The 26,769-nt window shown below is 49.5% G+C and overlaps 2 protein-coding genes across 3 annotated transcripts in view; both read left to right on the top strand.

Annotated features, from left to right (window-relative positions):
- LOC118214269 (protein Shroom2-like) overlaps window positions 1-17,874 on the top strand; it is a 42,837-nt gene extending 24,963 nt beyond the window's left edge. The window contains exons 3-10 of one of the 2 annotated variants that reach the window (XM_035394102.1): window positions 6,749-6,871; window positions 7,204-9,412; window positions 10,207-10,289; window positions 13,045-13,587; window positions 14,504-14,971; window positions 15,926-16,082; window positions 16,451-16,723; window positions 17,064-17,874. In XM_035394102.1, the coding sequence (XP_035249993.1) occupies window positions 6,749-6,871; window positions 7,204-9,412; window positions 10,207-10,289; window positions 13,045-13,587; window positions 14,504-14,971; window positions 15,926-16,082; window positions 16,451-16,723; window positions 17,064-17,336 (4,129 nt within the window). In that variant the 3' untranslated portion in view covers window positions 17,337-17,874. The remainder of the gene's footprint in view (window positions 1-6,748; window positions 6,872-7,203; window positions 9,413-10,206; window positions 10,290-13,044; window positions 13,588-14,503; window positions 14,972-15,925; window positions 16,083-16,450; window positions 16,724-17,063) is intronic. The other variant, XM_035394105.1, reaches the window with a different exon arrangement.
- A 1,074-nt stretch (window positions 17,875-18,948) lies between these two features.
- cldn34a (claudin 34a) lies at window positions 18,949-25,611 on the top strand. The gene is made up of 2 exons (XM_035394106.1): window positions 18,949-20,029; window positions 22,937-25,611. Exon 2 carries the CDS (start codon window positions 23,195-23,197, stop codon window positions 23,951-23,953), a length of 759 nt encoding a protein of 252 aa, XP_035249997.1. The 5' UTR covers window positions 18,949-20,029; window positions 22,937-23,194; the 3' UTR covers window positions 23,954-25,611.
- The last annotated feature ends 1,158 nt before the right edge of the window (window positions 25,612-26,769 follow it).

Below are 26,769 nucleotides of genomic sequence, written 5' to 3'. Positions count from 1 at the left end.
TGCTGCTCCCGAGAGACGCCGCTCTCAGAGAAAAGCCGACAATGGGGGCGAGCGGCGGTGACGCAGGGAGGCCCAGGCGTCAGGGGCGACTGGCGGCCCGGTCGCCTGGCGACCGGCGGGCTGGAATGCCGCGCAGCCCAGGAATGCGGCCGTCGTTATCAGCGGCGCACGCTTGGCTTCATCCCCCCCTCCTCCTCCTCCTCCTCCTCCTCCTCGACATGACCGGCCTGATTGTGAAGCCACTCAAGTGAGCCTTTGTGAGGCCTCACAAATCCCTCAAATCTACTGCCCAATCAGCTTTCAGCTCTGAGTGTGTGTCTGTGTGTGTGTGTGTGTGTGTGTGTGCGTGTGTGTGTGTGTGTGTGTGTGTGTGTGTGCGCGAGTGTGTGCGTGTGTGTGTGCGCGAGTGTGTGTGTGTGTGTGTGTGTGTGTGTGCGTGTGTGTGTGTGTGTGTGTGTGTGTGTGTGTGTGTGTGCGTGCGTGTGTGAGTGTGTGTGTGTGTGCGCGAGTGTGCGTGTGTGTGTGTGCGTGTGTGTGTGCGAGTGTGTGCGCATGTGTGTGTGTGTGTATGTGTGCGTGTGTGTGTGCGTGTGTGTGTGCGCGAGTGTGTGTGCGCGTGTGCGTGTGTGTGTGTGTGCGTGTGTGTGCGCGAGTGTGTGTGTGTGTGTGTGTGTGTGTGTGTGTGTGTGCACGAGTGTGTGTGTGTGTGTGTGTGAGTGTGTGTGTGTGTGTGTGTGTGTGTGTGAGTGTGTGTGTGTGTGTGTGTGAGTGTGTGTGTGTGTGTGTGTGAGTGTGTGTGTGTGTGTGTGTGCGCGCGAGTGTGCGAGTGTGTGTGCGTGTGTGTGTGTGTGTGCGTGCATACTTCCTTGGGGTCGGGGTCTAAGTTCTACTTTAAGTTGCTAGTTTGAGTCTTTGGTTTAAAACCAGTCTTTTCTACAGAACCTGTTTGAGCTGGTCTTAAATCAGTTACTTGAACTGAGCTATTTGCTGAGTCTTAGCATGCTGTCATTAAGGTTGTTAAATTAAATTGAGTAAATGACACAATTTCAGTTTTTTACGCAGTGTTTCATTTACTCCAGGGATCTCCTTCACTTCAGTGTTTTTTCAGAAATGAACAACATTCATGTTTCTTAATCAAAGTGAAGGCAATGTGCCTTGAAGTGAGGTACAATCTGAGGGTTGAAGTTGGATTCATTTTGGAATGCATAACCATACAGTTAGGCTAACACTTTGGTATATTCATATATTTTTACATTTTTTTATAATTAAAGTGCAGCATTTATTTCAGGGTAAATATGAAAATGGCCTCTTCTCTGGAACGTGCAGATGAGCAGCCAGCTTACAGTAGCTCATTGTGGAGTATTGCTTTGTGTACAGTAGGTCTCCCATCCACTCCAGGCCCAAATAATTCCTGAATAATCTTGTGCCTGTCACAAGATGACTTGCTTTTTTTTTTAGCCAGAGAGCGAGTTTTAATGAAGCCTCTGTAGAGCAGCAGAGATCATAAGCTGGACTTTCTCCAAGGCAGTCGCTGAGGGTCACCTCAGACCAGGGCCAAAGCCGCCCACTGTGTCTGCGCTTTCTTCAGTGGCCAGAGGGATCCTGCTATTGGTCTGATCGGGCCTGTTGGACCATCGCAGAGGGGTCAGGGGTGTCTGATGGGGTCACATAGTCTGGCGTCTGTGGATGAGGGTATTTGAGCAGGGGGTGGTGTGGATTGGAAATCACTTTGGGTTTAGTGCTGCTAACACACCCTGTGTCTGCTCAGAAACCTAGGAGGGGGAGGGGGGGGGTTGGTCAGTTTGACATGGCCCAGTGAGCTCAGGTTAGCTCCAGTTTAGCTCAGGTTTCACCCGGATATAGCCTGACTTTGTCATAGTCGGCTAGAAAACTTACTTTTCTACTAAATGTAGCCCGGTTTCACCATCTAGATGTTCAGTGGAAAGGCGAACTTCATTTTCGCCCCTCTAGACATCTATATTCCATATAGATTCAGGCTTGTGCACACTGGCGGTTGTCGGAAGGCTCTGCTTGATATTTTGGAGCTCACAAATCCATCCTGCTCCAGTTAGCCTAACTGTTTTGTAGCGAAAGCACTAATAGGCATATAACCTGTTTGTGCTCATAACCAGAGGTTTCTGCCATTCTAAATATTTGTAATAAGAATGATTAGCTTAACTGTGTGGTCGACTCCTGTACTAGTTGTACACTGCAAAGAATCATGTTACATCCCAGTAATACCAGTAAGCGTGCATGGAGGTGCACTTTCAGTATGTGTGAGTGGGAGGCATCTGAATGTGGGGAAGATTAGGACATACTGCATGCAGCTCATTCATCAACAGCTAAGTGGTTGTCACATTTTATTAGAGGAATTATTTCTGTACTTGAGCTTCTGTCGTTAAATCATTTTGCCCATATGCTCAAATATTTGTCACATTGTCTGTTCAGTGAAGTAGAACTCGGCCACAGCTATTGCTCTCATTCAGAATGACCACCTTCTCATTCCTCCTTGTGATAAAAGTGACTGGCTCGTCTCTGATCTTATGGACTAATAATACCTTTATAACGTAAAAACGTTCATTACTCTAAAACAACTGAGTTTGTGAGTGACTGATGTCACATTTTGTGTGTTCAGTTCAATTGAGAAGATTCCTGGTGAATTTACAGTGGGTTGTCATGTTGTGCACTTTTGACATCTAGTTTTGAGTGACCCCCGTTCACAACCTGCAAGGGGAACTATTCAAGGGACCCCAGCACAGCACAGGTGGCCATGCTCTCCTGAGAGCGTAAATGAGAAATGTCGAAGGGTCCAAGAGAATGTTCCAGCCTATGGAAGATTGTCCACAAATTTTACTTAAAGAAGCATTTTATTGCCCCAACAGTCAATGTATTTTCATCTCTGCCAGCACTCAAAAGAATCTAGGAAAGGTCGTAGGTCAGGAAAGTTGTGGATAATTGGGCCCTGTAGACAACTGCATTGGGGGAATGCAAAGAGGGCGCTGGCAGTTCAGAATGAGGACTGAGGGCTGAATTATTTTGAGAAAGTAGCCACACCAGGTGAAGTTCTCTGGAACGTCTCTGGAACGTCTTTTCCAGAGAGATAGAGGGAGAAAGCGAGAGAGAGAGGGAGAGAGCATCCTGTTTCCACATCCCCTTGATTACCTTATGAGTCATTTGGGGCCAGTGAGGAGTACAGCAACTGGATTACCTTAGAGTTGTGCCAATACTCACAGGCCTCCTTTGGCCTTTTTCGGGAGGGGGGGGAAGGGGCAGATTGGGGGAGGATTGGGGAGGGACCCACAATCGCTCAGGAAATCTCCTTTGACTGAAACGCTGGGGCACACAGACTGTCTCGCACAGCGCTCCTGCTGAAGTGGCGGTGTGTGTGTGTGCCCGTGCGTGACCTAAGAGGAGCAGTGTGTGAGCTAAGAGGAGCAGTGTGTGAGCTAAGAGGAGCTCGTGTGAGAGCCAAGAGCAGCCGTATGTGAGCTAAGAGGAGCAGTGTGTGAGCTAAGAGGAGCAGTGTGTGAGCTAAGAGCAGCCGTATGTGAGCTAAGAGGAGCAGTGTGTGAGCTAAGAGGAGCAGTGTGTGAGCTAAGAGGAGCAGTGTGTGACCTAAGAGGAGCAGTGTGTGAGCTAAGAGGAGCAGTGTGTGAGCTAAGAGCAGCCGCGGGCCTCTGTGGAATGCATGCTGATCCGGCTGCCTGCGGTTTTATTTACGAGCCCTGGAGCCCTGGAGCCCTGGGTCCAGAGCTCTGAGCCGGCTGCAGAAGCCCCCCGTTGTCCTCCTGGCGCGGCTCTGAAGCCCCTGTGGAGCGCAGCGCCCCGCCAGCTCACACCTGTGCTTTTAGGGGCTCCCCCAGGCCTCGGCCGACCACCCTTCCTCAGGTCAGGAGGGTCATCGTCACCCTCCAAGGAGCGCACTGTTCCCTTTCTCCTGAGCTCGGTGAGTTTTCATTTGGTTTAGTTTTTGTTCAGTTTCTTTTAACCCCCTACCCATCCATCTTTCCCTCACTTCCCTTCTCTCGCTTTGTTTCCTTCATCTATGGTGCTTGTTTTTGCGGTGGCCAGTTACCTGCTTGTTTGTCTAACTTTAGTGAACTGTTTTGTTTGGATGTGAGTGTCTTCTTAAATGTCTATGCTGAGGTCACACGGAGTTGTTCACTTATTGTATCTGCATGACTTATGCTATATAGCCTATATTATCTTGTGGATTTTATGGTGAAATCTCGGCAAAATACACTGCTCCTCTCCTACGCCTCCGTTAATTCTTTCTTAAATTTATAAATCGAATAGAAATTGTTATTGCATTTGTGTCCACATATTCTGTTGGGGTGACACATAGCATCGCTGAATCAGTTTTTTGTATTTCACATATTAACAGCTCTGTTGTCGGTTCTCAGTTGTGAACTAGCGGGGAAAGTCGTTTTGTACGGAACCCAAAACTGCCTCTTTAGTGGGAAGCGTCGCTGAACAGTTTTGCCAGGAATGTCGTTTGTGATTTGTTGGTTTTTAAACGTGCCTTCCCAACACTGGGAAAATAAGCTGAGTGGTCCCGCCAGCTAGCCCCCACCCCCCCAGTGAACCTCCCTGCAGCCGTCCTCCCTGCTGTCTGGCCTGCTGTGATTGAGTGTGCGGGGATATCTGCGCCAGGCTAGCTGTAGCCCGGGCGATATGGCTAATGAGAGCGGCCCATTGGAATTCCTTTTGTGGTTTGAAGAATGGAGCGCGGTGTAGCCTAGCTGGACTCCAGAGCGTTTCCATAAGACAGGGGGCAAGCAGTTCTAAACCCCTTACAGCCAGGAAGAAAGCAGTTATACGGGGGATCTTGCTTTGGGTCTTTTTTTGCGGAGGTTCATTATTTCTTCTTATTGATATTACTTATTGATCTATATATATATATTTGTTAATGCTTTATTGTCACCTCAATTGCGCTTCTTCACTAGTCACTACTGTGCCCCAGCACCCTCACCCCCCACACCAAACGCAGCTCAACTGCGGCTGAGTTTGTTTGTGTTCGCATCGCATGCAGTCGCTGCTGCAGATTGCCTGGAGCCCCGATGCTCCTGGGCTGCTGACGTTTCCCTGGACCGCCCCGCCCTGCTCGCAGAAGCTCGGGACGGCGCTGGGGACGGCGCTGGGCTCCTGCGTTCCTCGTTAAGCGCTAACGGCACGCCACGTGGCGCGCCGGCCGTAAAAACGCTCCCGCCGGCAGATTTACTGCGGGCGAAGTCGTTCAGCGTGTGATGGAAACAGCGCGGTGCGCGTTCGCTCGTCCCCTCCTGAGGCCGTGGTTCACTCGGGGTGTGTGGGGGGGGGGAGGGGGGGTGAAGAGAGGGTGCGAACTGCTTGACCTTGTGGTCCTGCGGGGCTGCGGAGAGTTCGCCCCGACTGAAAGAGCGACCTTTCCCTCACCTCTGGCTTCAGTAGCGAACACCAGCAGGCCTCGCACGCCGCCACGCCCGCGTGTTCGTCTGCATTAAATCGCGATGTGAAGCGTGATTCGTTTTGTTTCGTTAGTTGTTTCTGCATGTTTTGTTTCGTTTCTGCATGTTATAACGTGCTTACTGATGACAGCTTTTTCAGTCTTTGCAAGTCACCTTTGTAATGCAGCTGTTTTTGTGCAAGTTTTTTTTTTTGAAAGGAATGAATCATTGGCACAGTCCAGATTCAGTACCAGAGCGTGGGGCCCATCCGTGCACTAGGACAGTGCCTTAATGGGACGGACCATCCAGCAGCTCATGTTTTGCATTTCCATGTGTTTTTATGGCGGTGTAATGTTTCTTATTGGCCATTAGAGGGTGCACAGGCACCACAACCCTGCCAGTGCCTACCATTCACTGTAGAAGCCCGCAGTGTACCACAATGACTGCTTTTAAGGTGTGTACATTCTGTTTCACAGTGAGAGCGAAGGCACGTGCCTGGTCTTGTAGCATGTTACGCAGACTCTGGTGTGCTAAAGTTAGCTAGCGCAGTGCGTGCCTTTACGGACAGGGCTCAGAAACACCCGGACAGAGCAGTGAGCTTCTCCCGCTCTCTGGCCCTCTGTAGAACTGCAGCACCTGTCTGGTTGCCATAACGAGAAACTCCACCCCACCTCCCCAGCTTCCTAACACCATTGGTTCAGTGGTCCAGCGTGTGTGTGTTCTTCCCCTCTCCCACTGCCATCCAGGAAGATGAAAATGGTGGATATTGTAGCGCAAAAAATCGCATCAGAAAACGATGTGCATGTAGCCAAGAGCATTCTCACCCGGATTTTTGCACAGTTCCATGAGGTATTGTACAGTAGTTGGCCCTCTGCCCCCTCCCCCCCTCCCCTCCCCCTCCCACCAGTCTTTCCCCATTCGTCAAAAAACCGTCACCATTTTTTCAGCTCTTTGCAAAGACGTGTTGCACTGCATGAGGCATAATGGTGGTCACAGCAGATAAGGTGTCCGTCTAAGTCATGCGAAATCCAGATTGGTGCCTAATTTATTTCAATTGACTGACTTTTCTTATATGAACCGTAACTCAGTGTAACATTTTTGTTCAGTGCAGAGCGGTTGAACTGATGCTTCGTAAGTGAAACTAATGTACTTGTCTCTTTTTTGCACCTTGCATGCATCGCAGAAAGAGACGGTTGAAGGGGTAGGTTTGCTGTGCAGGTGTGTCAAGCATGCGGCTCAGGTTCTCCCAGGGGTGTGTTTAGAATCTTCCCAAGTGTTTGTGGGTAAATCCACGCTCTGTGTGTGTCTCTCTCTCTCTCCAGGAGAACTGAAACTGTGAACAGGCCTCACTCCTGGCACTCTATCAAATTTGCTGAGGCCCAATCAGAAGCTTCGAAAAGGCGGACGACGGACACAGTGGTCTCACGGAGCCAATACGATGCGAGGTGAGCTGGTTATATCGGATTCGGGAGTTTCAGAGTTTGGAGGAACTGATTCAGAAGTAATCCAAGGAAACTGGACCTCTTAAACCCGCCTTCCCAATGGCCAGACTCAGCCAACGGTAGTGTCAAGTGCTGCCCAGGCTACCTTCTGCTTTGTACTTCTTGAGTTTCTGCAGATATGCGGTTCCTTGTTTTCTCTGGCAGCTCATGGTGCATGGGGATTCTTGAGGAGGTTAAGGTTATGGGCTACATATGGATTATATTGAATGCTGATGCATGTTAAGTTGGCTATCGTGCTAAATATAGAAAACTCCCTTGTCTTTGCGCTTTTCCAGTTTGTCGTCCGATGACCTCTCGAGGGGCTGGGACCACACGAACCTGCGGAGGGTTTCTAACCAGTTCAGCTCCCTGGGCAGCATGGACAGCCTAGAGCACTGCCCGCCCCCCTGCCCCACGGGACCCCTGTCCCAGGCCAAGCCCAGCAGCAGCACTGAGTACCTGGGCGGGGCGAAACGCGACTCGGCCTACAGCTCCTTCTCCACGGGCTCCGGCACGCCGGACCACATCCTGTCCACGGAGAACGTGGCGTGCAGGGCGGGGGCGTGGGACCCCCGGAACTGGCAGAGTCTGGACGAGAAGCAGGGCGTGGGGCACGGCGAGGGACGGGACAACCCCCGCCACTCCAGCTCTGCCACCGGGGGGCGTGCCAGCTTTGGCCCCATCTGGCACGTGCCAGACAAGAAACGAACCGCGGAACCTTCCCCGCCGCCTCCGCCCCTCCCCGTCCGCAGCGACAGCTTCGCGGTAACCAAGGTGCACAGCGAGGGGCCCGATCCCTACGCAGAGCAGAGGCCCCCTGCACAGGGCAGAGGTGTTTTTAGGGCCCCTGACAGTGCCTCGATGGGCCCTCAGGCGGATGACCGAGGCCCAGGCGTCCGATGGAGTTACCATCCGACTTCCAAAAATGACGAGCACTTCCCCCCCCACAGCTCCGGCTACGGCAGCCAGGCGAGCTCCCGCTCCAGCGTGGAGTTCCCATCGGGCCACGCCCCTCGCCACCAGCAGCAGTACTGCGATGAGAGCGCGGTATACCCGCAGCATCGAGTGACCGCGGCCACCATGCCACCAGATACAGGCGGCTACTACAGCATCACCCAGGAGCAGCCCGCCGACAGCCTGCCGCCGCCCAGCGGCCATGCCTGGACCTCCGCCACGTCCGCCACCGGCACGCTGGATCCCGACCCCTGCGCCGACTACTACTGCGTCACTGCTGCACACCGGCCCCCGGCGAGGGAAGAGGACAGGAAGGGAGGGGGTGGAGGTGTGGAGATGACCCGGGGAGCTAAAGAAACTGACCAGAACTCCAAATCCCATAAGGCAAAGCTCCGGCTATCTCACCCACTCCCGCAGGGCCATTACCCTAATGACCAAGACAGCAACTACTATGGAAAACAGACGGGCCCGCCCCTTGACCAGCTGGTGGCTAAACCAAATGGCAATGAGAGGCGGAGTCAAGGCAGAGATAATGGATATCATGCAGAGAGCCGTTATGTCAACTTCCCCTTGAGCAAACATGAGAGCGAGGAGGGGCAGGCTTCACAGCCCAGAGAGACCCCACAGGATGCCTGGCTGTCCCAGGAGGCCGTGCACTCCCAGTACCACATGGGGGCAGAGGCAGGTAGCCTACAGGGACCCTGTCCCCCCAACCCCCAAACTGGCCAGCAGGTGGCGGGTAACGAGCGCTTCGCCACCATCCTGCGCAACGAAATCCAAGAACGCAGGATCCGGCTGCAGAAGAGCCAGAGCACCACAGCGCTGACGGGCCCCGCCCAGGCTGAGGAAGAGGAGAAGGGCCCGGAGGTGTCCACCGAAACGTCCGCCTCTTCCTCTGACGGCTCCTTCTCCACCTCCTACAAGGACCACCTGAAGGAGGTGCAGGCTCGCGTCCTCCAAGCCACCTCCTTCAGGAGGCGGGACCTGGAGCCTGATGTCTCTCCCCCTGCCTCCGCGCCCGCCGCGATCCTCCGCCCCGAGGCCCCGCCCCCCGCCGGCGCTGTGGTCTCCCGCATCGGGGGCAGGAAGCGCTTCCCGCCCGAGAAGAAAGTGCGCTCCGTCTCCGAGCCCAACAAGATGCACCAGGTGGGCGTGGCAGGGGCGGAGCCCGAACCGGAGCCGTCCCACCCCGAGCCCGCGGGGTCCCTCGCCGACCGGCGCAAGGTCTTTGAGCTCACGGGGAAGCCCGTTTTTCAGAAGCCCTTCCTCAAACAGGCCCGTGGGGGCAGGACTAAGGGCGGGGCCGGAGGCGGGACTCACACCGGCAGGGGCCTCCCGGAAGGCCAGCGGGCCTCGCTAGGGCAGCAGCCGTGCACCTTCGCCGAATACGACCCCTCGTGGAACGTCCAGTGGAAACCCTCAGGAGCAAAGCCTGCTGGGAGATGCCACTCTGCCGACAACATCCTGGACCCAGCCGTGGACGACTGGAACAGAACCCCCTGCGTCCACGAGAGGGCGCGCTCGTCCCCCACCGCCGAGCTGTACGCACAGGTGAGGCCCCGGAGCGCCCTCCCCCAGGTGTGTCTGATCAGTCATCGCTCCTCTGTGATCACCAAGCAGGAAGTACTCAACTTTTATTATTCTCCTTTTCCTTGTTTGCTGGAAGTTTGTGTCATAAGGTTGTTCCTCATTACAACTCAATCATTTTTCCAAGCTTCCTTGTTGTGTGTGACCAGCCTGTCGAAATACATAATATGGCAACTCATGAGGGATATTTGAGATCCTTTAAACCAGGGTTCTCAAACTGCAGGACTGCAATACAGATTTTGTGGTTTCCTTTAAGTCAGCAGCCAATTTGGGGTGGGGGGGGGCCTGTGTGGTCTCTTTAGCCAATCAGTGACTTAAAGCACTCAGGAGCTGAAATTTCACAAAACCAGCAGTAACCGTGGCTGTACAGGCCTGTAGTTTGAGGTCCCTGCTTTATGTAATGAATTTAGCCGTCCTTGCTAACTCAGACCAGCCTGTTGCAGTAAAACATTGTACAGTAAAACATTTGCCTTGTTTCTTGCTGAGACATGTAAGATTATCTAGTGATCACAACAGAACAGTACAACAGTGTGCACAACCGAAGAGCAGTATCGCAGTCTGGGTCCCTGCAGTCTGATCTGTGAGACTGACGGCTCTGCACTGGGCTGCCATGCCAGCCCTGCTCCTGTGGAAGCATGGCAGCCATGTCAGGGCCTTGTGCTGAAAGCTTGCGACGGCAAAACCGGCTGAATTTGAAATGTTCGTCTGTTTGTGTGTGTGTGTGCCTGTGTGTGTGCCTGTGTGTGTGTCCTCTCCAGAGCATCCCGGGTTCTGGGAGGACGTCCGCAGAGTTCTCCTACCCTGAAGACGAACCCGGCGGACATGAGGGCGCCACCCCCAGGTACCCTCCCTTACCGTTTAACCGCACACCCCTCTGTGCGTCCATCGCTCAGCGTAGGTGGGAACGAGGAGCGCTTTCCACACGCCATTGGCCTGAGGGGTTCTCTTCACGTCACTGGCTCCGGGGGCCCCAGGTTCTGAGAGAGGAGGAGAGCTCGGCCTGTAGCCTGCGTATATACGGCTTTGCACGCTAACGTCGGAAGCCTTAAAGCCTTAACTGGCTGAAAGCCAGCAACTAGAGGTCATTTTGGATCTGACCTCAATGCTGTTTCCCCACTGACCGGGAGAAAAGGGCCTTTGTGGGGACACCATGGCAGAGTAATGCACAGGGCCGGCTGCTGGCCGGGGGTCCTGTCCCAGCCGTGCACTCTCCCTGTCTCACTGTGGAGACCCCCTCCCAATAGTGCTTCTCACTACTTATTTTAGAGCATGGGATCTCAAACTGTCCCCAGAGGGATGCAATATCTGCTGTATTTAGGTATGCTTCAGTACTGAAGTGGTTCATTTATGCTGTTGATTAGCTGGAGTCCCACACACTCTGTTTCCAAGGTGTAAACTGGCTTCTGAGTGGAAGGAAAGCAGACACTACAGATATTGAACCTCTCTGGGACTTTGGGAAGTTTGAGATCCTTGCTTGAGATCCACTGGCTCTGGGTTTCTGTATTATCACGTAAACCTTTACCATCACTATTAAAGTCCACGTCGTTAACGATCAGTTGTCGCTGCTCTTTTCACGCGTTTCAAAAATAGGCGAGAAACCTGGGCATGCTCAGTCGGGGATGCGCGGTGTTTTATTGAGCTCTCTGCGCCAGCTCTTTGGCACTTTATGGCGTTGATTGAGTCGTGCCGCCCGAGCCGCTGCCATGTGACCTGCCGCTCGCGCGGGGAGCTCCGCCAACAGACCTGCCCTCTGTCTGACCCCTCGCTGAAGCCCTTCTCAAGGGCCCGCTGGCACCCGTTCACATCCGGCAGATTTATAGTGATGGCGGCACCGCTGCCCTTTATTGGGGCTATTAGCACTGCAAACATCGGGAGGTTTCTACTTGAGAGTAATCTCCGCTGCAGGGATTTTTCCTCACACAAACCTGTCCTCTTCTCTGTCATGGTGGGAGTGGGGGCTACAGGGGGCAATTCCACAGCCCATTGGGTGGGAGTGGGGGCTACAGGGGGCAGTTCCACAGCCCATTGGGTGGGAGTGGGGGCTACAGGGGGCAGTTCCACAGCCCATTGGGTGCGAGTGGGTCTACAGGGGGCAATAGGGGGCAATTCCACAGCCCATTGGGTGGGAGTGGGGGCTACAGGGGGCAATTCCACAGCCCATTGGGTGGGAGTGGGTCTACAGGGGGCAATAGGGGGAAATTCCACAGCCCATTGGGTGGGAGTGGGGGCCTGCAGACTGGCCTGCTGTGCGCCTCCTACAGCTTATGTGTAGAACTGCAATACTAGCCGGCTGTGACGTGTATGGTGTGCACATGCATCGTACAGCTGTCAATCAGAGCACGTGTAGAATGGGCTGAGTGCTGAGCGGTTTGTGACATAGCTTTTGTCTTTGACTTTTCAGTTTCCCTGTCTATTACAAAGAGAAAATGTCCCCATGACATCTTTTCCTTTGCCTTGTGCATGTGTGTTTTCATGCATATTTGTAACTTGATTACTAATTAGGATTAGGTGGATTATATATTTCATTAGTGATTTTGTTGAATGAATACACGTTTTCCTTTCTGTCTCTGAAACCATGCTGCCCTCCCTCCAACAGAGGGCGCTCTAAGGCCTTTTGGTGCCTTTCTCTTTGTCTACCCAGCAGTTTCAGAGAAAAACATCCTGACAAACGGAGCCACTGTGCTCTGCCCATTGAAAATCTCTGGGATGTTTTCAGCACAGAGAACGAGTGTAAAACATTTCTAAAGCCTCTGTCTTAAAAAAGACAGGCTGAAAGCATGAAGTTAGACAAGAACAGCTCTGTGCTTTCTCACTGCTGCTCATAAATTCTTGACACCAGGGAGTTAAATTGGAACAAAAACCTCCAAAAAAAAAGAAACAAAATGAAAAAAGTTCCAGCGGTACTGAGGGTGAGAGATCATTGGTGCTGATGGGTTCTGGATTTGTGGGAACAAAACTGCCGTTCTCTCTGCCTGGCTGAATGATTCCTCACACTGATTTTGAGTTACGCTGTGTAGCAGGAATACAGAAATGGGGAAAAGCGCTTTTCAGAGCTCTCCTCCCTAGCTTTGAGTTAAATCAACAGTCAGGCGTTCACCCGAACCGAATGTTACTGCAGGCTGTCGGTGAGCTTTGAGTAGGGAACTAGAACGCTAGGCAGGATTTATTTGGAGGTGTTGCTCGGGGATCTTCAAACTCCATCGCGCTTGTGTGTGTTTTTTTTTTGGTTTCCTTTCAATCAGCCACAGATGTAGTATTTGAAAGAAGGTTTGTGGTCTGTTTACTTCAATTATGCATTTAATGTCGAAACACACTGAGAACCAGCAGACACTGCATGCCTCCAGGACTGGAGATTGTGATTCCTGGTATATTTTGCTTGACACTGTTCTCTTTCTGTTGAAAAGGTACTTGTTTGGATTCATGCATATGCACTGTTCAGCTTAGTAGTTTTGGTCTTTTGTGTTAATGTTTAGTTTTAATACTGCTTTAGTCTTAGTTGTGCTTGTTAGTGTAAGTGTGAAGAGCTTTGTAACGAGCTGCAGTTGTGTGATGCTGTTGTCTATCTGTCTGTCTGTCTGTCTGTCTGTCCGTCCCAGGGTGAGCGAGCAGCAGCACGGAGTTTTGGGAGGGAGACAGAACTCGTCTCAGCTGGAGCGCTTCTCTGAGCCGCCACCAGAGGGCGCCCTGTGGGATGACCCAGAGAGCCGAGGAATCGCCGCTGCCCTCCCCCCTGACCACGGGTACCTCCATCGCCTCAGCGAAAAGCCCCTCCCCCGGAACCCAGAGGTTCCGCCTCCCTACCAGGAAAGCCAATCGCGCGGCTCCGCTCCCGGTGAGGCGGGCCCGCGTCATCTGAGGGCGCGGTCGCAGCCCAAAGCAGAGAGGAGCAGGCGTTCCGAAGGCGTCCCCTCCCCCGCCTCCCGGAGGGACCCGGGGCCGGAGGAGAACCGGAGAGCCACACTGGGAGCGGGAAGCTCCCAACAAGAGCCACCGCCTGCCCCCAGCTCCTCGTCCTCCTGCGACCCAGCCAGTCAGCTCCGGCCCCCCATGGATGGACTCCACCCACCCCGCCCACAGCTCGCGCCCCAGAGACCCGGCGACCAGCCGCCTGCCTCTATGCGCCATGACGCCCCCTGCAGGTGGGTAGCGTAACAGCTTTAGACATAATTACCGTGGTGCCACAGAGCCCCTACAGTAACATTACATTACAGCAGGGACTCTAATCTCCCGCTTTAATTCCCCGCTGGCTGATGTCTCTGCTGAGTGAACGCATCCCTGTTCAGCCTGGCTGGTTTAATGAAGCTCTCTTAACAGCGCTGTTCCTCCTTTGTGCCCTTTTATGAATCAGTAAACAAAGCTGTGCCCGAGGAGCGCGCTCGCTGCAGTCAGGAGGGCGCGTGGGCGCTGTCTGTGGAGGGCATTGCCGTTCGGAAGTGTGAGAGCAGAGCTCTTCAAGACAGATCTTTTTCTTGTCGATTTACTCGGATTGCAGTTGTTTTTGGTCTGAAATCTCTGTGAGGTTTAGAAGTATATTTCCAGCTCAGCCAGTCAGGGTTTTATTTCCCTGACAGTGTGTTTCTCTTGGAAAAGAAGCTCTAATTTCATAACATCATATGACTGTGTGACCCTTGGGCTGGGCGGCCGCACCCTCTAATCAGTCCTGTACTGCGCAGGGCAGTGGCGCTCTCTGCCTGCGTTAGCAATGAGGCCTTGTGGGAATCGCGTTAAACCTTAACCTTGTACTAACACTAGTCTTGATAGCTGAAGAATACTTTTTATTGCCTTTTTCCGCCCCCTCCACCCACCTTTCAGTAGAAGGGTGGAAGGTCCAGCAAAATACTTTGGAGGATTTTTTTTTTTTTTGGGGTTGGTCTGTTTTCTTCTTCCTTGTTTTTTTTTGTCTGTCTTGCTGGCACCACGCACTCGCTCCTGCAGTGGGCTGTTGTTTGTTGTTGTTCTCGACGGTGGTGGTTTGTGCTGATTGGGCGTCAGGGGGGATGTGGGAAAGCTCTGTGCTGGGTCTGTCTCTGAGCCCCTCCCGTGTCTGTGTCGCAGCAGGATGGAGAGTCTGAGTGAGAGCAGCAGCCGTAGCCGAGCACAGAAGGGCCCGGTCCCGGTCCCAGGCCCGGTTCCGGTCCGGATAACCCACGAGGCCGAGAGCTGCTCGCCCCTCGGCCCCGCCCAGGAGCCCCGCCCTCCGGCTTGCATCTCCCGGGAGCAGAGGAGAGCTGAGGGCCAAGACAGCACGTACCCGGGTGCCCCCCTGGAAGCCCCGCCCCCTCAGCCAGCCAGCACCAATGGCATCTCCCTGGAGGAGGAGCAGAAGAGGGAGGAGCTGGCCCGGGACATTGTGGGGCGAGACCAGTCGCTGGCCGACATCCTGGACCGGAGTGGGATGAGGACCACCATGGACCTGATGGAGGGCATCTTCCCCCAGGGAGGGGCTCTACTGGAGGGGACGCAGCAGCGCCGGAAACCCGCCCCCCGACAGGCCTCCCAGGGCCCCCGCAGCTCCCCAGAGAGGTAAGAACATGAGAGCATATAATGATGAGAACATTCAGCCCTTCTAGATTGGCCATTTATCCCCAGTCTAGCAAGGCGTCCAGATCCCTGTAAAAACACCTGCAGAGGTGAGCACCCCCACCCCCAGGCCCCAGTACTAACCTGTGGAGCAGAGCCACAGAACAACACAACCTGTTGTGTTATGCTAATTGAACCGAAAGGTACTTAAATCATTTTTAATGTTTCCCTCTCGTGTGAGAAAAAATATGATGAATGATGTCTAACAGAACTGATGTATGTGATGGCAAAAACATGTCTTGCAAGTTCAGGAAGCTTTGCCTATTTCATTCCACTGTTGCCACCTGCTGGCAAAACTGTGCACTTCCTTATTTGACTTTTTTATTGCTAATCTATACTCAAGACTGTTTATAGATTAGCAGTAAGTAAATCAAATAGGGGTGTAAATACTGTTTATTTGAACACATTTGACATTCCTGTGAGTGCAGTGGAAGTTCACTTGTTGGCCTTGTATGTATTCATCCTCCTAAGCAGCCGAATATGGTCACTCAACTTAGTTTTCTATGGCCAAGATAAATGGAGGAATACTCGATTACTCATGTATTTGCACAGAAATCATTAAAAACTGCAGCTTTTATATTTTGTATGCTGAGTATTGTACTGTATTAAAAAATAATTGTGCCTCTGTGATTTTCTAAAACCAGAGATGTCATGAGTTCAAAGAAATTCCTCAGATGTTCACTTACCAACCGCCTATGGTTATTGTTATCACATGAGCTGTGTGTGAGCATGCGTATGTGTGTTTGTGTGTGTGTGTGTGCGCGTGTGTGTGTGTGTGTGCGCGTGTGTGCGCGTGTGTGTGCGTGTGTGTGTGTGTGTGTGTGTTTGTTTGTGTGTGTGTGTGTGTGTGTGTGTATGTTTTCTCCCCTTGCTGAGCGGTCCCTCTCTCCATGCCAGGCGAGAGGAGGACAACATGGCCGCTGCGGTTGGCCTGGTAACCAGCTCATCGTACTACTTCACCTCCGCCCCCAAGGCAGAGCTGCTGAACAAGATGAAGGACATGCCGGGCTTCGAGTCTGAGGACGAGCAGGACCTGGACCTGGCCTGCAAGAAGGTGCTTTACACTACATTACATTACACTACATTACAGAAGGTAGGGTCCTGCACACCTGGCACGCAGCGAGGAACAGCACACACACTGCATGCGCACCAGCACGCTTCCATGCGCACACACACCAGCTGTTGGATGCTTTTACAGCAACAACCTGTCCAGTGAGCAGCTACTGTGCAGTTCTGACAGGCCTTAGCATGTGGGTGGGCAGGCTAATCTAAGTTGAAGCTCAATACCGTATTCCTCATTTAAAATAGTAAACAGATCAATTGTGCTCTTTGCATGGATACATTCGCATGTGGTGGTAATCTTTAGGACCAGAGCAGCAGTGTTTACCCTCTCCTTGATGATCCATCTTTTGCCCCCGGCAGCACCAGCTGATTGACAGCCTGACAAGCAAGCTGCAGGTACTCAAGGAGGCGCGAGAGAGCCTCCTAGAGGACGTGAGCAGTAACAACGCCCTGGGGGAAGAGGTGGAGTCCAGCGTGGAGCAGGTGTGCAGGCCCAACGAGCTGGACAAGTTCCGCATGTTCGTGGGGGACCTGGACAAGGTGGTGAGCCTGCTGCTGTCCCTGTCTGGGAGGCTTGCCCGGGTGGAGAACGCCCTCAACACCCTGCCGGAGGACTCCACCCCGGAGGAGAAGGTAGGGACGGCAGGGAAGGCGTGTGTGTGTGTGTGTGTGTGTGTGTGTGTGTGTGTGTGTGGTGGGTGGAGGTAGGCTCACAGGTCTGCCTATAGTACACACACTTAACCAGATACTACAACCTGACTGTCAATATTTGCCCAGGGATACACAGTGGGAGTGAGTGTGTAATCTGAATGCTGTTTAAATACCTGATTATACTGCAGTTTACTGTAATCTGGGCCGTTTCACGGAAGTTCTCAGTATAAAGACACAAAATGGGCACAAAATCCGATGAAGCCATTCAGATGAGTTTATTTCTTGTAAAATAAAACTGCTCCTCCTCCTCCGCCCCCTACAGCGCACTCTGACGGGGAAGCGCGCGGTGCTCATCCGCCAGCACGAGGACGCCAAAGAGCTGAAGGAGAACCTGGACCGCCGCGAGAGCCTCGTCTCCCACATCCTGGCCAGCCACCTGAGCGAGGAGCGCCTGGCCGACTTCCGCCACTTCGTCAAGATGAAGGCGGAGCTCATCATCGAGCAGCGCAAGCTGGACGACAAGATCAAGCTGGGGGAGGAGCAGCTCAAGTGCCTGATGGACAGCCTGCCCCCGGAGCAGCGGCCACCCTTCTGACCCCCCCCCCCCAGCCCCTGCAGCAAGACCCCCGGGCCTCCAGGGGGCGACAGAGACGAGCCCTCCCGGCGTGCGCCAGCGAAAAGCGGCAAACCCCTTTGTCGTTTGTTTTGTAATCCGTTATTTTTGTATTTTTTGAATGGTTGCTGACTTCAGAAGGAGCGTCTGAAAGGGGAGCAGACCCCTGCAGTGATGGTCACTCAGACATAATTTATTCAGGGATTCAATAGCCCCCCCCCCCCCAACATATCACTGAGGGGCACCAGCCTTTAAATAAAAGACTTTGCAGACTGAGACATCACTCGCCGTTGTCTATATACCATTTTAAGAAAAAGAAAATGTCAGTTTTAGTAATTTATTGTAGGCTTTTGAATGTGTGCAGAAGACTTGGAGAGTATTTAACCCCTTCCAGCAAAGCAAACAGTACACTATATCACATAGTTTAGCATTTCCAACACGCCTGTAATGTAATTTGTCCTTATTCATGGAGGAATCCTAGACTGCTTAAAGCTCACATAAAACATGCAACATGATCTCAGCAAAGGGTTGGATGTTGGTCTCTGTCTTTTTCCCCTCGCGACTCATCTTGTGTTTGCAGTAAGACGTTGTGTTTAAGCCATTTAACACGAGCCTTAGCAGACCACGGTACCTGCAGTATAGCCAGTGTACAGTACAGCAGTGCACAGCAGATAGAGCCACAGCGAGGAAAGCCAGGTTGCGCTTCACCCTTGGACCATCCCAGGTCTCCATGCGCTCGATATCGGCCTCTAGGAGCTCCAACTCATCTTTGTAGGTCAAGGATCTGTAGGTGTGAAAGAGTGTGGATGCATACGTACGGTATCAGATCGGGTCAGTACACCCAGTCGTAAGATCTTCCTTTATGTAACTTTTACAACACGTTGCAATAGCCAGCAGGGTTGAAGATTAGTCTTTAAAACACAGGCATTCTCCGCCTTCGCCGTAAGCGATGTTGGTCCACACTTATTGAGCACTGTGATTCAGAGAACTGGTTGCAGCGTGCAGTAAGGGCAGCACTACCTCCATGTATAGTTTTGTGTTCTTAATGGTCCTCAATGTACACTACTTTATGTTGCTCACCCAGGGTCACTTTCATACCGTGTTCTGTACGTGTTATTCGTTTTATACACAAATGTATTCGTGCAGGTTGTTTTGCGGTTCAGTCCCTTGCTCTTGTGTGAAATGTCACAGCCCATTTGGGGACTTAGACCAGCAGCCCTCTGGTTCTGAGCGCAGTAGGCAGCCAGGTTTCATGGCGGTGCCTACCCACCAAAGGAATCATGGCTCTTCTGATGCAGAAAAAGGATCAGAGGACTGGAGACCTCATCCTGCTGCACACCTGCTACACACAAGTCTGCTTCAGGTTCAAAGCTCACCAGCCATTTGTAACGAATGCATGAAATTCTTTGTCCTGAGCTCTTATTTAAAATAAATAAATATTTGCTGATCAACCTAGCGTGAGGCCTCACCTACTGAACAGAGATGGGGCTTTCCAGCACAATCTCAAAGCTTTGTACAGTGGTATTCACAGCATTACCCAGAATTCTCAGTGTTACTTCTGTTACCTGAGGTGTCATTTCCTGTTTTCATTAAAAAGCATAAAGAGTAAAGACTAGACAGCCTGCATCAAAATGGCTGTAAATGTATGAAGTGGCTCTTTGTATTACAGCAGGTTATTAGCTGATCTGCATTGAGCTTCACTCACAAGATTTTGCATGTTGAATCTGGGACTGCAGCAATCTTTCTCCATCATTATGCATTCTTGTGTTCCGATGATTTCTGATGGTAGCACTGTGACGCAGGTAGCAAAAGCATCTCCTAGGGCCAGTATTAAAAAGAGAAAGAGAGATAGAATGTGTGTGTGTGTGTGTGTGTGTGTTGCACGCACGTGCATTTACTCATTCACATCCATATCATATACCTTCACACCCTTATCCATATCAGCTGCCATATTCAAAATAAAAAGGGTGGCTGAAAGAAAATAATGGGATGTCTGTCATGATGCTCCCTAATCAGATTGTAAATATGGAAATTATTTCTTAATGCTAGGGGATAATTTTTTATATGATGTTGAAACCAGCACAGTCCACAAATGATAATCCTGAATTTTCTGCCGTCACAATGAGTTGTCTACAGTCGTCTACACATCTAATGTGTCAACATTACCGTAAAGGAAACAAAACGATTCATCTGTGCTGTAATGTTAAGGAAGAGTTGAGCAACTCATAACAAAACAAAATATATTCCAAGGAAGCCTACGGTGTGTAATTATATCTCTGAACCTTACAGCCCTTCCTGCGTGGGCAGTTGGGTTCGTACGATTAGTTGATCATTAAACCAAAGTGTAATCATGGCTATATTTGCTCTCGTGGATAACAAGACTAGGAAGTGATTGTGTTTGCCCTGGAGCTGAGAGCGGCTGAACGGACAGGCTGTGTCAGAAGAAGCGCGCTTTGGCAGCTGACCACCGATGACCTGGGACCACCGGGGTCCTGGAGCTTCAGCCGAGCCGGACCCGTCCTCAGGTAAAGCGCAATGTGGCTGTGGTGATGCCGCTTTCTCAAAGTACGGTTCTGTATGCACATCCTGCCTGGAAAGCGTTAGAAATCATTTTGTGAAAGGATCTGTTTCAGCCTGACAGACAGGTAATATCCAGAAGAAAAGACATGTCGGAGGTGGGTTTGTATCATTTGTGGATAATAAGAAGCTTTTGGATGATTTATCTTGGGTATCTGTACAACTGTGTTCGCGCTTTCCTCATGCAAATGTGGAAGAGCAGGATATAATTTTTACTGGCTGTACTTTTATGTATTTACTTTTTTTTTTTTGTTTTTTTTTGCAACTGAAAAGCGAAGTACAGTTGAATCGATAAATCGATAGGAAAACAGGTTTATTAATGCTTTTAAATGTTTCTGCAACATTGATACAGTTGGTTCTTTTTTGTGGTCATCATTTTCTTGGAGGAACAAAAACTAAGGAAATAGGACTCCTGTAGGTGTGCTTCATAAGTTCACTTAACTATATTTCGTATTTCACAGCACAAAGCTCTGTTGCTTTAGTGATGCACAGTTCACAAATTAAAAGCACAAATATTTAAACTGAACAGAGTTTACTGAGTCACTGATCCAGAATTATTAGTATTTGATCAATAAAGTTTTAAATATGTACATTATTTTTGAAAGTACTTGAAAGAACTAAATGGAAATGGAACTAAATTATTCAGTGGTTCTGATGTATGTACTGAACAAAATTAATTGACAGTAAAGTAAGTCAAAATGGCCATCACTACTGGATGTGGACTAAGGGAGAGTCGTTTGGGGGGGGGGGGGGGGGGGTGTATATGTGCTGACCCCCTGATTTGGCATAAGTCTTCACTCTGACTTGAACATTACTAGCAAGCCTATGACAACTGAGAGCTGTGCAATACTAGTTTCTAACTGTCTAATGACCACTTTGTTAATTTCATTGATTGCCTTGATTTACATTCCACCAAATCATGAACAGATATTTATGTGCGTAATCCAAAGATCATGACCATAATTTCAAGTATAATACTAAAATATTTCTAGACTGAATTTCATCTTATTTCATTTCCCATACAAAAATACTAATGACTATGAAGCAAGTTACATATATAAATAAACAAAAAAATCCCCTCACATGTTATATTAACAGTATTATCTGTATCATATAAGCTCAAATCCAATGAGCAAATAAATCTTCCTCAGTTGTTTGTTTTTCAGGAAAGCAAAGGCACTCCTTTTGACCTTTTGTTTCCTCATTGCTATGGGACGTTTAAAAAACAGACTGTCATCTGGTGTTAATAATTTCATCATTACGAGGCAGAAAAGTACTTCCTGGTTTCTTGGGGCGGCTATTAGTCATGCACTTTTTTGTTGTTGGCAGCCTGACCATATTTGCTTCTCTACTGCAAAGTAAAATCCAAACCTGCCAAAGCATTTAAAGATATCTGTGATGTCAGTGAAAGCCAAAATATAATATATAATAAAATGCAGAAAATACCGGGCTGTTATTTTGTGTCTATTTCAGTCCTCCACCATCAAGGGGGCAATGGAGCCAAGCAATAATTTAATTAAATGCAGCAGTCATGTCAATTAGTCAGTCAATTACCAGTTGAACATTTGAGTCAGAAAGGTGACACAAATAAAAATATCCACCGCAAATATGAAGATAGCTTTTCTGTGAGAAGGTGGGAATGTTCATTAGAAATGAGCAACCTGTTTGACCGGGCTAAAATATTTCTGGGAAAAAGCTGTGGCTCGTAGATAAAAACAGGGGGAGGTATTGTATGAATATTACACCTTTATGGAATCCACCTCTCAGGTGTTCTGTCTTCTGTCAGTTCCTGATATTCCTGCTAGGACAATGTTTTAGTATGCTTACATATGCTTCTTAAAACTAATTTTGGGTTCCACTTTTTCTCTTCTTCATTAAGAATCTTTGCACTGTTAATACATCCATTAAATCATTATTGAAATTATACTGTCACTAACTGCTCTCCTTTATGTAAATGCAGAATGTTAGTGACAGAAGATGGCTGTTTCGCCCTCTCCTGTATCAATTTCAGTCTGTACTTTTTTCTTTCTTTAAGTATATAGTGTACTCTTTGTCCTGTTCTTTAAAGATAAGTTAAAAGAGAACCGATGTACCAGTAAGATTGGTTTTCTCTTATCTTGAAGTTGTTTTTGCTTTTGTGCGTTTCACTCCCTCTACACGTTTCTGTGAGTGTCAGTATATCGTTTGCGCCGATGAACATTTGTAAATAGTCCCTAATTGTGCAGTTAGTCATGTGTCATTGCTTTTATAATTATTCCTGAACTCTTAGTGCCTACAGAGAGAGCTGGACGATGACTGATGAAATTCAGGTTGACAGCCCATGATGTGGTCTCTTGCTCTATAGTTACATTACACTAATCATTACACTCTCTCCTCTCACGAATTTTTTATCCAGTCTACTGCATGCTCTGGAGGGCTTAACTCCGCATTTCCCCCACGTATCATATAAACAGGAGGCTTATGGAGCTTCCAAAATTCCTGGAAAGACTTTGCAAGTTTTTAAAACTGAAATTCTTGGTCATCAAAGTATAGGTGGCTAATGCATGCATGGATTTTAAAAATACAGTAATTCTAACCACTTTTCTTGGGCTTGCTCATTGCTGAGGAGAACACTCGGTGCCTTAATGTATAATAAAATACACAAACAAATGCAGGCAAATGAAATTAAACAAAAACAAAGGTGTTTTATTTTACACATTTTGTTGTGTCAAAATTCTAAACCTTTTCTGGTTTGCACCCTGAGCAAATGGTAATCAAGTAGTCTTTCACTAAAAGTTTCACTGAAGCACTTGTAGTCAGCCATTTGTTTTCATGTTTGTTTTGCTTTGTTACTGAGTTATTGCATCACTAGGGTATTGTTTCTCCGTGTGTTTTTCAGACTGTATTGTGTGGAAGTGTGGTATTGTTTTCGCTCTGTACTCACATGCACTTATAAGCTCTCTCTCTCTATCTCTCTTTCTGTCTCTCTCTCTCTCCCTCTCTCTCTCTCTCTCTCTGTCTCTCAGGGGGACCCAGGTGTTCTGTTTGTCCGGTTTCCTGGAAACAGGCCAGGATGACTCTGAGTGGGAGGTGCCTGAAACGCATGTGACTTATTTCATGCGGAGAAGGTGCGAACACTAAGCAGTTGCACAGTCTGGCTGAGTGTTCAGTGGCCTCGTGAACTGAGCTCTGCACAGGGAAAGTGCGCACTTTGCTGGAAAGATGTCCGTCTCATTGGGCAGGACGGGTCACCTGGAAGTGTAAGGAGCGGAGGCTTGGACGCGATGGCATACCTGGTGCATTCCTCTCACCTGCAGTTTGTGAGCCTATGGGTGGGGGTCGTGGGGTGGATCCTGACGGGCGTGGCCATGGGGCTGGTTCAGTGGCGGGTGTGGTACGTGGCGGACCTCACCTTCGTCACCTCGGGCGTGGTGTGGGTGGGAATATGGCGGACGTGCTTCTTCAGCCACGTCCTAGTCACCGCCGAGCTGGAGGACATGTTCTGCCAGGCCATCGGCTTCCTGGACCCCTACGCCCCCGCGGAGATCCCCGCGGCCCAGGCGCTGATGGTGGCGGCGCTGGCGGTGGGGATCGGCGGGAACGCCAGCGCCATATACGCCCTGCGCTGCGTGTACTTTGGCCTGCCGGAGCGGCCGGTCCGGACGGCCTTCGCACTGGCGGGGGCGCTGCAGCTGCTGGCCGGCGCCTGCGCCCTCGTGCCCCTCTCCTGGAACCTGAACTCCGTGGTGGCCAACCGCACCATCAGCTTCCCCCCCAGGTTCAACGTGCCGCCCGCCCCCGTCAGTCAGGAAGTCGGGGCGGGAATCGCGGTGGGAATCACCGCCGCCATCCTGGTGACCGCCAGTGGGCTGGCCTTCCTGTCCTACAGGTTCCCCTTCACTGTCAGTCCCAGAAAGGACCGGGGCGGCTTTGAGACCTCCAGCATGGGCATGTCCTTTTCCCAGCAGTCTGTGTCGGTGGGTGACGAGAGCTCTTACCATGGCAGGGACAATCAAGCCTTCCAGTCACAGGAGAGCATATGAGCTCTGCTGTACCACCTCTGAGAAATCTACACACTAAAACCTGAATGACCAAATACAGTGCTTTATTTATTTAGTAATTGTATTATAATTTTATAATAATTTACGATTGTTACACCCAAGACCAATACAACGTTTAGTATTTTTCCAAGCTGCTATTGAAATTGGTATCTGCAAGATCTTTCTTTGCATGGAAATGTGAAAAGGCTTAATGTTACAGAGCTCTCCCTCTCATTCCTACCGAACAGTACCGACTGACATTGTGAAAATCAACCAGATGAGCAAAGGACAGATACATTTTTGTTTGTGTATTTTGTGTTTTTTTAGGATTCTGTGTGTTAATCCACTGGAGCAATAGTTTTACTGGAGATGACACCACAGTCTGTTTACAGGTTGCCTCCATGCTGGCTTTTCCCCCTGGGAAGTGAGTAATTGGGAAAGTGTACACACAAGTCAGCACTCCAGAGAGTATGGGGCATGTGACACTCTTCCAGCAGTTGTTAATCATAGCCTTGCAACCGCACCTACAAGACTATGAAAGGCAAATAATATAATTTCCAGTCCAGTTTTATTTTTTTGTGTAATCATACGTTTGGTTGAAGGACATATGCTTTTCATTCAAACTCCATTACAAAATATTAATGTTCACATTTCCATATACCTCTTGTCTACAATATAATATAAAGTTTTAATGTTTTTCTTGTTGATTACTTTTCTGATCATGTTTTGAATCGGTGCCTTTTTATTTGAGAAAATGAACTCCTGATTCGGGTTTCCAAATAACAGAGAAAAGACCATGTGTATGTGCTTATTACATTTAAAATATATGTAACAAAAAGTCTTCTTTGTTGCTCACTGTTCTGTTCTGTGGTGCACTACCATTTTGTCATACGTATCAGGGGAGATTTTTCTCATTTTATACGGTAACCATTTAAGTGATACATTTTTGTCCCTTTTTTGGGAAGTGGTATCCAGAGTCTTTCTGTCCCCGGTTGTTTCACCTTACTGGTAAGGATGAGTTCTGGGAAATAATTATTTCTGTATTTCTGTATTTTTTTGACTCATTATCAAATGTCTTTGATAATGAGTTAACTGTTCTAAGCCCTTAATTTTGCATTGACAGAGTAGCACTGCAAAGGTCTCCCCTTGTTCCTCATACCCCAGTAAGTTATTAGATACATGGTGTACTGGTTTGGGAACTGGCTTTACAGCCAGAAGGTTGCTTGTACAGTTCCCCGGTTGGATGCTGTGTTTGTACCCTTGAGCAAGGTGCTTGAATCATTTCAGTATGCACTGCAGTATACCCAGATGTGTACATGGATTCTGTGTAAAATGTTAATTTATAAGCAAAGTTGTGTAAGTCACACAACTGGATAAGAACATCTGCTAAATATCTGTAACGTACTGTAATGTGTTGAGAAGATGTCCTGGTGTCTTGACAGGGTTCGTCTCTGTATTCCTGATTATTCTGGGTCCATTTCTCAGGTGGCTTCGGTTTTCTGAACTTAATGGTGAAATATTCCGTCTCTATATTCTGGAACTGTTTGTTCCATCACCCCGACTTCTTTAGACTGGTTCAGGATTTCTAAATTGGGCTTAAGACAGAATTTGAGGTATGTGAAAATTGATGAATAAGTTTAATAAAGGTACAGACATTTAAATGTATGTTTTTGTGTTCCCTTGATTCTTACCTCAGTCAATGGTTCTCAAACTTGGTCTTGGGGAACCGCTGTGTATACTGGATTCATTGCAACCACAATTGTAATCCCAGAAATGATTTACTCTCTTAAACTACATTATGCCATTATGTCAGAAATAACTGCATGTCATGAAGAATAAGTCCCATGTGCACACTGTGCATATTATGCTATGTTACAAACAGTATGGCACAATAACCTGTATTGTTTGCAATATAGTTTGAGAGTCACTGATCTAGGGATTCATATTTGTTTGATTCTATGCATTTGCAATGATGTGGTGTAGGTGGCTGGATGTCATTCATGGCGGAACTATGTATGAAATGGTCTGTAATTCCTCCTTGGATCACCCAATATGACCTGTAAATACCCTCAAATTAAAGCTGACAGTCTGCACTTTAACCTCACATTCCTAGTTTCATTTCAAATCCAATATGCTGTGCCACTATCTTTTCTATTCCTGATACACTGTATAATTCCCTGACTTGTGCTCTCGTGACCCTAAGTGGAGGCTTCAGCAGGTAGAGATCAGAGGAGGTGATGTGAGGATCCTTCCTCTCCCCACCCCCTCCCACCTCCACCCCATGTGACTTGGGGACGGCTGGTGGTTTGGATGGGCTGGCGGCTGGTGGTGGCAGACACGTGAAGCCCAGGCTAAGGGGCCCCTGGGTACAGCAATATCACTACGGCGATTGTTCCCCGGCAGCCACGGCAGGGGCCAGCCACGTTCGTTTGGGTCAGCACTGTGGGGAAGCGGGGGGGGGGGGGGGTGGCAGGGAGCTGCCCCAGGGACAATGGGCCTTTTTCTGTAGAGCAATGCTCTTTGTATGAGCAGAACTCATGAGGAAGAACAGACGTGACCTGCCCTGCTACTGCTCATGCAGGAAAAGGGGCATGAGCTATGCTGCATTCGCACTGCGAGTACGGCTAGGCAAAAAACTTAAGGGGTATGAGCCACCCTGCCATTGCACTGCAGGTACGGGTAAGCTAAATATGTACCCAGTGAGAACAGTTAAATCTTAATATATTATGCATGTCAGGTATATCTCAAATGAAGGGAATGTGTTTTGAAATGAAATTTCAGCCATTTAAATAAATGCATCAGTTATGGCCATGTTCACA

This window comes from Anguilla anguilla, chromosome 15 (assembly GCF_013347855.1).
Source record: "Anguilla anguilla isolate fAngAng1 chromosome 15, fAngAng1.pri, whole genome shotgun sequence".
In the NCBI taxonomy this organism is placed as follows: domain Eukaryota; kingdom Metazoa; phylum Chordata; class Actinopteri; order Anguilliformes; family Anguillidae; genus Anguilla; species Anguilla anguilla.
The sequence above is the reverse complement of the archived record's forward strand: the minus strand, read 5'-3'. Positions and strand labels throughout refer to the sequence as shown.

Bases quoted from the DNA above. Each gene is read 5' to 3' on its own strand.
- cldn34a (XM_035394106.1), top strand. From the start codon at position 23,195: ATGGCATACCTGGTGCATTCCTCTCACCTGCAGTTTGTGAGCCTATGG.